This window comes from Tympanuchus pallidicinctus, unplaced genomic scaffold, assembly GCF_026119805.1.
Source record: "Tympanuchus pallidicinctus isolate F22 unplaced genomic scaffold, pur_lepc_1.0 scaffold3, whole genome shotgun sequence".
NCBI classification, from domain to species: domain Eukaryota; kingdom Metazoa; phylum Chordata; class Aves; order Galliformes; family Phasianidae; genus Tympanuchus; species Tympanuchus pallidicinctus.
Genome location: NW_026294747.1, coordinates 91237393 through 91249681, shown reverse-complemented (window position 1 = coordinate 91249681; position 12289 = coordinate 91237393). Strand labels below are relative to the sequence as shown.

Genomic DNA, 12289 nt, shown 5'->3' with positions numbered 1-12289 from the left:
TTTTGATTTCCCTGTAGCCCAGAATGTTGAGCAGACCTAACGTGTAAGTAGTTTCAAATTTTACTGACAGCAGATGAAAATATAGAATGCTAATGTGATACTGTTTGTACTTCAAAAAATAAGCACGATGACGGTGATTTTTTTCCCCATTGTCATTTTAGCTTTATCTCCAGCATTTTGGGGTGATTTCCCTAGTAGGCTGCCTCAGCTGAAGTCATACTGTGTGAGAATACAGTCTATTTGCTTTTGTGTTTCTACCTGTAGGATCTGAAGTCCCTGTGGTTTACACCTAAGATTCAAACTTTTTAATTGAACATATCTTAGGTCGCTTAAAATTCAGTGTAGGCTTACAGTGAGCATTTAAATGAAACCAAAAGTGCTTATAAATGTTGGAATAGCCCCATCTGCCATTTTACTTAAAACACCGAGGTTATCAGTGGGTGTTTACCTGTATTTGTGGGATGATCCTGTTCAAAGCATCACTGTACAGATGAGCTTTTTGGGATCTCCCTGTGACTGCCAAGTTGCAGTTGCCATTTCTACAGCCACTTTGAGTGCCCTCGGGGGATGTCCAGAAAGGCCTGATCACACCCTTGCCTGCTTAAATGTTGCCCCTTAGTGCAGCAGACCCTGGTGGCTGAGAGCTACAAACAAACAAGTAGTTCATGGTATAACACTTCTTCAGAGCTTTTTCAAGTACTTTGTGAATTAAAACAATGTTGAAAATCATATTACTCTTTGTACTTGAATTTGCATGCACATCATTACACGAGGCACATTTTTGAAATTCTCATGGGGTTTGTTCATTAACTGAGCTTTGCCTCATCCAGAGACAATAGAAAATCAGTTCCTCTAAATAATAATGGGTCCTAAACAGCCAGTCATTTAGTGCCCGATACTGAATCTGTGCTGGGAGAGCGCTGGAAGACAAGGCGGTTTCTCCAGAAGACATTTTTCTGGCCGAATCCTGCTCTGACTGGTGTTGTGAGGAAGGGCAGGGCTCTGGCTGAAGGGCAGGACACACAGAGCACAGCCACCAAAACCTGCTGCGGCTCCCTGGAAGGCCCAGGCGGTAATAAGCTTTAATTGCTGCTCTGGGGGCTCCTTTGTGGTCGTGCGGAGGGACGGAGGTCTCCGCCAGCCTTGGCGGACGCCTGCTTGACAAACCATGACCACCTCAGGCAGCTCTCTCAAGCGATGGCAGTGCTGCCAAGCATTCCTCTGCCTTTTGGGAACTCTCGCTCAGGAACCAAGCCCAGAGATGCTAGAGTAAGAAAGAAGACTGAGCGGTGTGCATTGTGCCTGCTGCCTGAAGACAGCCCATCCAGCCCTCTCCATGGGGAACTCAGCACTCATGCCACGTAGATGCTTAATCGAACACCAGAATTGCACTTGCAGTCTGAAATACCAGCATCTGTAGCACTTACACAGTGGGCTGCTTTATCTACCCAAGCTTCTTTTGGTTGTATTATATATGTGTTAGCATCTTCGCAGACATGAATGGTTAACATACTTTTGGGAAAATGAAAGACTAATCTGAATGGACCTGTCACAGAGGCTGAAAAGCATTTTCTGTCTTCTCAGTTCTTTCTCCAACAGCAAGCAAGCAAAGGAAAAACCCCAGCTCAGACTGTTTGGGTGATCCAGTGTTGGAAGTTTGTTGCCAGAACCAGCACACTGTGCCACTCGTACCAGGTCACAGCCAAAGAGCCCTGCTGCAGCCTCTAGGCTAAGAACATGCGTGGCAGCTGTGACATATTTTATTTAACTGTTTTGTATTTCATTGCTCCTAGCATTTATTTCCTGCGCTCAATATAAAGGAAGAATATTCTGTTTCGAATGACTTGATATGCCCTCAGACCAGCAATGAATATCAGCTGTGGGAATGCTCTCTCTGCTGCTGAGCATGGAGGGAGACCGTGGACATGCGGGGGAGAACTTTGATAATTCCATAAATGTGCTTTAGTGTTAGACCACAATTCTTGGAATATTAATTATTCTCTTCTTTCTTTTTTTTCCTTTTCTTTTCCTTTAATCAAAGAAGCTGTCATGGTATACGGGAATGCAAGCTCCTTAACATAAGAAGTGCTCTCATAAAACTGTTTCTGTGAAATACAAACTGCGAGTCCCGCACGGGACAAAGTGTGAAGCTGAATTTTTATGAGAGATCATTGGAACAACCGTGAACTTTCAGTGACACTGGCAATGCTGCTTCCCACTGCAGTGGGCTTTTTGCTCGTAGTTATTCATTGCATATGTGAATGTATGCTTTCTGGTCCTGGAAATAGTTGGCAAGGATATGTTGTTTTGTGTTTGGGTTTTTTTGTTGTTGTTTTTATTTTTTCCTTGGGAGGAGAAAGGAAGAACTCATAATGTTCTTGATCACAGATCAAGATAGATCATATTTATTGTAATCGCACATGCAGCACGTGCTGTTTTTAATCAGCTTTGTGTTTTTAGTGCTACAAGGCACGCTACAGAAGTTAAACACACATCAAAAAACTGCAAGTGATGTGCACCTGTTAGAACCAAGTTGAGGAAGAAAGTCCTCTGGAAACCACGCAGAGGAATGAAGGTGTGCACAGGAAATGTAGAATTGGATCTCAGCTAAGAGGTGTGAATACCAAATAACCTCTGCAAGTCTAAAAGATAAAGTTTAGATCTTCAGCACTGTAATTGGGATGCTGTCTATGCTAGGATGTCAGATAGTTAACTCCTGCAAGATGCTTTTGAAGTGCTTAAGTTACTTATGTCACATGCTGGAAGAAGTAGAAGATAGGTGTGCAACAGGTCAAGTCTTTTCTGTAGGGTGACGTGACATACTTACAGACTTCAATAGCAAAGCTGAGTAGAAGAAGAGGTGGAAGAGGTATTGATGCTGCAACTTTGCTTTTCATCACGCTATTAAGACTTTTTAGTGCCCAGGCAGCAGTCATAGTTTCCTCTAAGTGTATATATTTTTTTTCTTCTGGCAAATAAGCTGCTGTTTATCACTGAGCATCACCTCAGTTGTAATGTGTTTTGTTTTTTTGCATAAAAATTAGAACAGAAATAACTTGTTTGTATGCTTTTGTGACCCTGTATATAATTTATACCTTCCCACAAGTGATAATTGCATGCAATACCTGGCTCTGTCATGGCAGCCAACACGAGCAGTGCCTTCTGGTGTCCAGCTTATGTCCATCTCCACCTGTGAAGCCCACCCCTTGCTTGAGTGGCAGTGGCATAGTCTCAGCATAGGAAATTCCAGAAAACAAACAAAACTCTAGCTTTCTTTCATTGCCTTTGGATTGTTTTGTGTTTTGTTTTGTTTTAATATAGTGGGGCAGTACTGCTGAAGTGAGCCTTTTGGTGTGGTTGCTGGAATAAGGAAAAAGAAGGTGGCTTTATGGGGCAGAACCAAGGAAACATTGCATGCAAGGAGAAAGGGCAGCACTGGGAAGATGTTATTTAGTCACTGGGAAGAGAAAACATTAATTCTAGCCCAGGGTGAGGTCCTTGTGGGGTCTCAGAATGAAAGCTGTATGATGCATGCAGCTGGATATGGTGAAAAGCAGGGAGCTAGCAGAAAGGCTTGGGATGAACATGGCCAGAAGAGAGAGCTGGAGAATTCAGGGTTTTTGCTGCTGCAGAACTACCTTTGGTTACGGTAGTAACATTGTAAATTTGTACAACACCTTGCTGAAAGCAGGAGCTGTTCCATCAGCCTTTCCCTTCCAGGTATTTAGAACCTCATCAAATAAAGGTGCATGTTGTGGAGTTTTGGAGCAGCCATTTGCTTCAGAAGTCCAGTTGGGATGTTTTTCCTTTGGACACTGGAGTGGGGAACAGTGGCCCTTCTGAGCATTATGAGAAGCAGGGAGGCCACCAGCATGTATGCTGTGCTGCAGGGGGGGCTGCTCACTGCCCAGAGGAGCACTGTGCCCCAACCCAGCACCCTTTTGTCCTGGCAAGGGGCAGCCAGCTGAGGCCCCAGGAGCTTTGCAGTGGTTGTTTCAGATGGCTGTCACACTCTGACACAGGCCATAGGTTAGACGCAAGGATGCTGACTCTTTATTTTTTTCCCTTCACAAGCAAATATTGACACTTACTATTGTGCAACAGCACCCAAGTCTGAAAAAGAAAGAAGCAGCAAGTAAGAAAGCTGTATCTCGATGGAAGCGCCGAGCTGCGCACTGCTGTCCCTGCACCACTGCTGTCCCCTGGCCGGCTGCCCATACACCTGACTGCCGCCCGGCGTGGGAACGCTGCGCCCAGCCGTGGCCGTGTGGTGCTTAATTAAAGTCCCTGACCTGCGTGCTGGGCTTCTTGTTTCTTCTATCTGTTTTTTTTCCCTTTCTGGTTTGTTGCACGCAAGCAGTGAGGCTGGTGGGGCACTGCTTGGGTCGCTGCTCTCAGACACTGACAACTGAGGAAATTAAATTCAGAGGCGGAATCGGTTAGAAGCGTGACTAAAGCGGTGTTGTTTTTCTATGGCAACTGAAACAACATAATTATTTAAAGGAGAGATTTTTATTGCTAATGAATTCTTTTTAAGGCAGTCAGTTCTTACGTTTTGTTTATACCAGCTCCCTCTTAAATACATTTTGGGTATTGTTTGTTGTCTTTTAAGAGAGCACAAGCAACTGAGTTCAGTAGGACGCTGTCAGATAAGAGCAGTGGTAGACTCTGAGGTTCCAGCTTGTGTAAAGTCATGTGCCTTCGAGGTATGCTGCATAGCTAGCAGTGTGGCTGCTCAGGGAGAGAAGGAAAGCGTGTTCCTATGGTTATTCATGTAATCCTATTTGTAAAATCCCCACTGGCAAGTCTGAGTTTAAAAACTAGAGATAACAGAGAGCTTGTTTATACTGTTAAACAACTCTTTCATCTGCACTGGACAAAATGTTGTGTTTCGATGCAGGTAGGCTAATGAAAATGAAACTGCGGGGATGCGCTGACCTTGCAGTTGCTCAGGCATGCTTCTTGCTTTCTTCCCTCCTTCACTGAGTCTTGTAAGAAAAGCCAGGCAAATGTTGCTGCAGAGTTGAATCTGTGTGAGGCTATTAGAAAAATTAAAGGATGCCTTGAAAGTAAAGGAAGCATCGTTATAGTTGCTTCAACTCCCCAACACTTCTGCTTATCTTGTCCCTTCTGTTTTGTATTGCCTACTAGGTTTTCTAACGCGTTCCTTGTTGTCACTGAGAGTGATGATATCCTCAGTAGATGTCACAGACTCAGGTGATGTTTTCTTTAGGAAGACAAAATCCTGTTTGTGAGGAGATCACCCTCCTTCAAGGGGTTCTTTATGATGGCAGAAATTGTTGGTGGCAGTGACCGAAGTCCTCGTGTGTTTTCTTATCCTAGAAATGCATATAGTTGTTCACAGTAGGTTTTTCTGTTGCATTTGGTCAAAAAAAAGACTGAGCTGAAAAGCATGAAAGGAGCAGCTTGAGGAATTTTTTCCATCAAGATACAATCAAGGGCAGGAAATCGTAGAAGCAGAGTTGTGGTTTTGCCTCCATTTTTTTTTATTAGTTAATTAAACTCTAACAACTCTTAACTTCATTTTAGGTTAACTGTTCCTAGAGTTCAGAAATATTTTAAGAGGTCAATAATGCTTTCCTTGGCTCTCAGTCCTTCTGTGTGGGATGAGGGATCTCAGGCAGCGGCCTTGCAGTTCTGCAGATGCTGCACATGGTGTGTGCGCGCGCTCATGGGGAAACGATCCATTGTTCCTCATCTGCACACCACCCCGAAAGGATGGAAACCGCAGGAAGGCAACGTGGATAGCCTGACATCTGTAAGCTGCCTTCCAGTATCTGATTAAAGCTCAGAAGCCCGAACTGCTTACAGCTACCAGTTGACATGCATTTTTGCTTAATGAGCAGGAGGTGCTGAGCGGGAGGGAGCCTACAGGGAGGGGGGGGTCGGGAGAGGAGAACTGAAGGCCATAGGTGCGTATTTAATTTCACGAGCAGCAGAGGGGGGGAAAAAAATCCCACAAAGCCCCCATTGTACACTGCAGCAAGGTTTTCTTTGTGAAGTCGCGATGTTTCTTTTTTAAAGTGCCATAAGGCAACTGTCTGCGTTTCGAGCTGCGTGGAGGACATGGGAGGGAAGCAGATAGAGCCGTGCGAGTGTCCTGTAACTGTCTTTAATAACGGGAGCCGTTCCAGCACTCGGAGCCAAATCATCTTTCAGCAGAAAGGATAAAATTTAGCAGAGCTGGGAAAGGGGAAGAATAAAGGGGAGGGGAAACACAGCACCACCTCCCGCTGACACCACAGAAGTTTCCCTAAGCTTTCCCTCTCCCTCCCTCTGTGCATATATTTTCTTTTTAATCAGCCGGGGCTCTTCCCTCCCCTGCTTCTTTTTTACTGTATTTTTACGGCTGCAATTCTGCTTTCCCAATTTCTCTCGTTTCACGTTCAGTTTCTTCAGAGACATTCATTAATAGTTACTGCAATTTAAAATAATAAATAAACTCGGCACCAGCTGCTCAAATGGCTGCCGTAGCATATCTGGAACATAATGCGGTCTGTCCGGGGCAGCCACACAATGCAATTTATCCCTACACCTGAGGGAATGAATTTCACAACTGTAATTGCTACAATATAATTCTTATTAATGTTGTGCTATAATTCCCATTAATTCCAAAGGGCTAGTAAATGCATTAGGACTTGTCAACATATTATTTTACACTGTTTATGATCTGTAGAATTACGCTCTTCAGTATTGTATTGCATAAAGAAAAGCCTTAAAATGAGCTTTGATTGCAGGGCGGAGGGAAAACGCATTTTCTGTTGGGCATTGGGAAGGAAGGAGGGGTCCTGTTGTTGGAGGAGCAATGGGAAGTGCGTTTTAAAATCAATCCTTTCAACTTGCTGCGCCACGCGGTTAGCTCTTTATGACGATGTATTAATAATGCCTGTCTTGGTTATTAGAAAAAGAGCCACTGGTATCTTTATGAAAGAATAAAGAGCTGTAAGAAGGATAGCTTTATAAAATTAAAAGTAGCTGTCTTCCAGCAAAGACAGAAGTGGGGAAATTGCAAGTCATTGTAACTGATGTAATAAATGCAGAACGCGTTATCTCACTGCGCTCTTATTTATTCTTGGTTTATCTCGCTACCCTGCTTTTCTAGGTAGTGAATATGACGAGGAGGAAGTCGACTATGAAGAATCAGACAGTGATGAGTCCTGGACTACAGAAAGTGCTATCAGCTCTGAAGCTATCCTTAGTTCAATGTGCATGAATGGAGGGGATGAAAAACCTTTTGCCTGTCCTGTTCCTGGATGTAAAAAAAGATATAAGGTAAGAGGTAGTGCAGACCTGCCTTATCTCTTCTTGGTGCAGGTAAGAGAGGGGAAAAAAAGCCTGTAAAATCATTCTTTCTCATCAAATAGACTTGTCCTATGCATTATTGTGCTGTTTTAGCAGAATATGGATTTTAATCACTGGTTCCCTCTCAAGCACAGGCAAGTTACAATCTTTATAAAGTTAGAAGTTTTATAAAGAATGTAAAGCCTTTTGCATCCATGTTGTGAAATGAGTTTATATATGGTGGCTTTTGCAAGACTTTTGCTTTACGCATTTCAACTGGCTTTCCATTACTTAGACAAATTAGTAGCAGCCTGGGAGGCAGTACCAGCAAAGCCATCACATGTCCCTTTTAGAGGCACTAAATAAGAAGCTTCTGCCCATCCGTACCAGGACTTCCTTCTGCATACATGGGAGAGAGGCAGCTCTCCTTCACGAGACTGCACCCAGGTGCCGTGCCTCATGCAGCTGATGCAGGAAGGGGGTGGTTAATGTTTTGCAAGTCAGAGGTCACTCCCAAAAGGCAGAGCCTCAGAGGAACTCTGGCATCGTTCTGTCCCGGGTCAGTGTCCCCGTGACTCATACGCACAGTCGTCGCTGAGTCTGGCCCTGAGTGCTGGGCTTGCATCCCTCTGCGTGACACACTGGGAAGCTTTTTTTTTTTTTTTTTTTTTTTTTTTCCCTTTCTGATTTCTGTTCATCATGAGAAAAATGTGTCTGTTTATGGGAGTGGAAAGTCTTTAACTCTGAACCTTGAGCTGGCTGGTAAAGGACATACTGAGATGTTGTGGGGATAGGGATATTGCTTCATGTGAACTAGTGCAGGGATAGATGGAATTTTATCGACTGGTTTAGGCTGCATCACAGTATTCTGTAGTCATTGGAATTTAGGAACAGAAATAACGTGTTAGTCACAATTTATGTAAACCATTTCTGTGTGAAGCACCAAGAAACTCAAGCACTGACCTGTACCCCACAGAACGCAGTGGTGGTTGAGTTTGTTTTTGTACTTGTTTTATCTTGGGGTTAGCCTTTAGCAAATTAGGGACTTGAAGGAGAACAGAAGTATGAAAGAGAAATGTGGGAAGTCTAACAACATTTGAGATAAAGCAGTTGTGACAAGAATGAATAAACTCTACGTGAAAACATGCAGTGGATGAAAATGTGTGTCAGTGATCCTGCAGCTGTTCTGGACTGTGGCTTCTCCGTTAGCAGCAGATCATGAGACGCAGTCATGTACAGTGCTGGGAGATCAGCTAATGCTTGCTTAAAATACTTGTAACATGAGCAAGAGAGCACTGCGCTCATTTCATGCGAGTCTGGTTTTGTAGAGCTGTTTCTGAGCTGTGTCGTGATTATTCTCTGTCTCAGGACAGGGCAGAGGGAAAGATGTTTTGAGAATATTTGCATGTATTACACGATGGATGTAACCACGTTCTTCGTAATGCTTTTCTTGTATGTGGTAGAGGCTGCCTCAGATGAAGGGTATGGTATAAAAACTAAATCCCTGGCTCAGGAAGCAAACAAGCCATGGTGATTGTTAGAAGTCACTATGCCCACAGGGCATCTGTGCTTTGCAGAAAACTTTCATTTAATGGCAGTGGCTAGAAGGGGAACCCTGTAATTTGCTATATCCTGTCTGTTCTCTGTTTGACTGCCAGCCCTCTGTCATTTTATTGCCCAAATAAGCAAGCTGTTCCTGCCTGCTTCTGCTATCTCGCTACCTTCATCTCAAACGCATGAGGACTGTCTAAGGGATATCTTGTACACCATTAATGTTAGAACAGTCGGATGGGGAACAAATTAATGACCCATAGAGAGGCTGACAGACAGAGAGCAGCAGCAAATAAAAAGTACCATATATTCCTATGAGACTCACCTCTGTTCAGTCCAGATAGGAAAATGCATTTCCTTTAACTCTGCCTCACCTCATCTCTCTTTTCTGTGGGCTCTGCTTCCTTCCTTTTTTCTTTTCAACCTATTTTTTTCCTTTTACGTTTTTATCTTCGTTTCCTTCCTTTTAGTTTTGTGTCAGCGGTGTTTCTTGTTTCCTCTTCATCTTCCTTCTTACCCCCCCATCCTCAGATGAATTATTTGCCGAGTCTGGGTAGGGAGTCCTGTGATCAAAGCGCTGGGATTTTCTGGTGGGTACTGGATAATCACAGTCAGGGCTGTAAAACAATTATAGAGCTACAAACAGGAACACGGACATGCACATACAGTAATTGCCAGGCTCACTTTACAGCTGAGAAAGGATGCATTCTTTTAGGGAGCGAGGAGGAAAAGAGAATATACACAGTTTTCTTTTGTCTGGCCCTGCGTGACGTACGTTTGAGAAGCAGAGATGTTATTTTTAGGTGTGTTATTTGTACTGCAGTACTGCCTGAAGGACCCAGTAGAGATCAGGGCTCCTTTTTGCAAACAATGTACAAGGATAAAAGATGGCCTCTGCACTGAAAAGTCATTATGGAAAGGTAAATAAGACAAGAATGAGTACAACAAATACTCCCAAGGAGTGGGCTGGGGCGGACAATGGAAAATGTAATAAGTTCATGTTTATACACGAGCCCAGATGAGTATCAGAAGACCCTACTGGCCTCCTGCCCAGCTGCTATCTGCTGGCAGTCTCCCATAGGCGTCGCAGTAGAAGTGAGTCATAAAAATTGAATTGTTCTTCAGGAACTTTTTTTTTTTTTTTTTTTTTTATTTAGAAATGAAGTTGCTTGCTTATAAAATGCATTGCTAACAAGCGCTCTGTAAGGTATGGCATGGCACGAGTTTTTCTCAAAGTGCCAGAGATCCTGAAAAAGAATTAACTTTTTCTTTAATGGCCTGTAAACTTGGTTGGTGGGATATTCCAAAGCGGCTGAAGGAGTTTGGAGCATGCTGGCTTATGGGTGCCTGCCAGCCTCTGAAGCTTGCTAATTTCTGGAACTTGCTTTCTTTTTCTTTAATTACCATTACTGACCTAGGCAGAAAACGATGAGTATTCAAGAGAAGGAAAATGTGTATGCGATATAGATAAACTGATTAAGGCAACTTCTGAATATAGAATGGAGTTTGATACGTAATAGCAGGGGAGAAAAAAATCCCACAAATAATGTATGTATACTATTACAGACAAAACCCTAGAATATCTGTCACCATTTTTCCAGCTTGTGCAAATACAGTAACACAAGAACAACAGATTGTTGTATGTACACAAAAAGGACCTTATCTGCATCTCTGTCAGTGCAGTCATGAAACATTGAGATGTCAGCACTGAGGCAGACCTCATCTAAGTGTGCCTGAGTTCTCATCTTTTACCTACAAATACACTAGAAAAACAAACTGACATAAGCTGTTCTTGGCCTTTGAAAAATTTCTGGCTGCCCAGAAAGCACCAATTTGGGTTCTCTTTGCAGTCAGTGAGTTAAGTTTGAAGTTACCTGTGCTTCCTACATGGAAAACAGTAATAGTTTATCACTGCAGGTATATTGCCAGGCCAGAAATCGACTGGGATGGAAGATGTACTTTGCTAAGTACACCTCGTTTATGGTAGTGTTTGAAAGGGCGTATAAACCAAGGCTCATCTACGTGCACAGTTTGCCTTTGCAAGGGTTTTTCTCTGCTGCTGGTGTGTTGATAGTTACGGTTGCTCAAGATGATTGTCTCTGTCAGATGGACGTGATGAGGGCCTGGAGCGCAGGCAAGCGCACACGTTTGTAGGAGGGTATGCTTCCAAAGAGGGAAGTGAGGCAAGGGATGGGCTCAGAGGCTGCTGTGGATGATGAGATGTGGGATGTGCTGAAGTGTTTCCTGGCCTGGAGGAATTGGTGCTGGTTTAGGATGTTTCTCTGTGCAGCCTTCTCTTTCTTGATGGGTGGTTTTTGTTTGTGCTGTGGAGTTTCTGTGGTGCAGATGCTATCAGACATTTTGTTTGGGAGTTTGCTCCCAGAAAAATTGACCTGCATCCCTCAAGAATTTTGAAGTGAGAGAAGGAAAGAAGAGGATGGACATTAAAAGAATGAAGAAGTCAGAACTTCCTTGAGCAAAGAGGAACTGCACCCAGAAAGAAAACCTCAGCTGGGAGAAGCATGATTTTGGTGTGAGAAGCAAAAGCAACTATGTCACAGGGAGAGAAGGAAGGAGACATGGGGATGTTCTTCATTTCCCTGCCCTCTCTTAGAGGATGTTGGGAAGCAGATGCGCTAGGCTGGTTGGTGCTTTTCTAAAGGAACAGCCAGAAGATATTTTAAAAAGCCATTTTGATGCCCATGGCTGAACGAAGAGATGTCTCTTTCCCCTGCTGGCTAGGCAGTGAGCTCTCAGCTTCTGGAATGGGGTAGCTTCATGAGTACAACCATGCGAGGGGCCCTGCCCATCAGGTGTCCTTGTGTCTCTGCAGGCCAAGCAGTGCCAGGCTGAACTTCCATATCTCCTCCTGATCTGGTCCCAGGTTAATAATTGTTTCCTCCTGTGTAAGGTTTTGGAGTGCCCTTCTACACTGCCATCTTCTTCCTCAATCATTCGTGAGAGTAAATAATGAGCAACCTAAGTAACCAGAGCAATAAAAGTAATGTATGAGTTTGGCAGCGTTTTTTACCATACCTCAACAAGCTCAACTCAGACATACAACAAAGTGTTTACGTTGCAGCGGTGGAAAAAGCACTGAAGAGTTCTAACAACAGTTTTCCTTAAGACAGAAGTTCAGATTGGGTTTCATGTTATACTAGCTCCTCATACCCTGCATGTTTTACTGGTTTCAAACCTTCCGTAGCCCAATTAATTCCACATAGGTTTCTGTTCTAGCATTTCCTTTCATTTTTCCACCTGAAATTACTTAAATTACTTTCTCCTTTCATCAAAGCCTGTGGCATGTTCCGTACTTGATGCTGAGTGGATTGTTAAAAAGCCTGCAACAGGAGAGGAGTATTGCTGGCACAGAATAGCAAGGATGTTTGTGACTGCAGATTTGTGGGGCCTGTAACAACGGTTAGAAGTATCTTAA

At 43.6% G+C, this 12289-nt stretch overlaps 1 protein-coding gene across 2 annotated transcripts in view; it reads left to right on the top strand.

The window, feature by feature from the left end:
• Window positions 1–12289, top strand: part of JAZF1 (JAZF zinc finger 1) — a 172259-nt gene that overhangs the window by 156468 nt on the left and 3502 nt on the right. For both annotated transcript variants that reach the window (XM_052696808.1, XM_052696810.1), the window contains exon 4: window positions 7124–7293. In XM_052696808.1, coding sequence (XP_052552768.1) covers window positions 7124–7293 — 170 coding nt within the window. The remainder of the gene's footprint in view (window positions 1–7123; window positions 7294–12289) is intronic.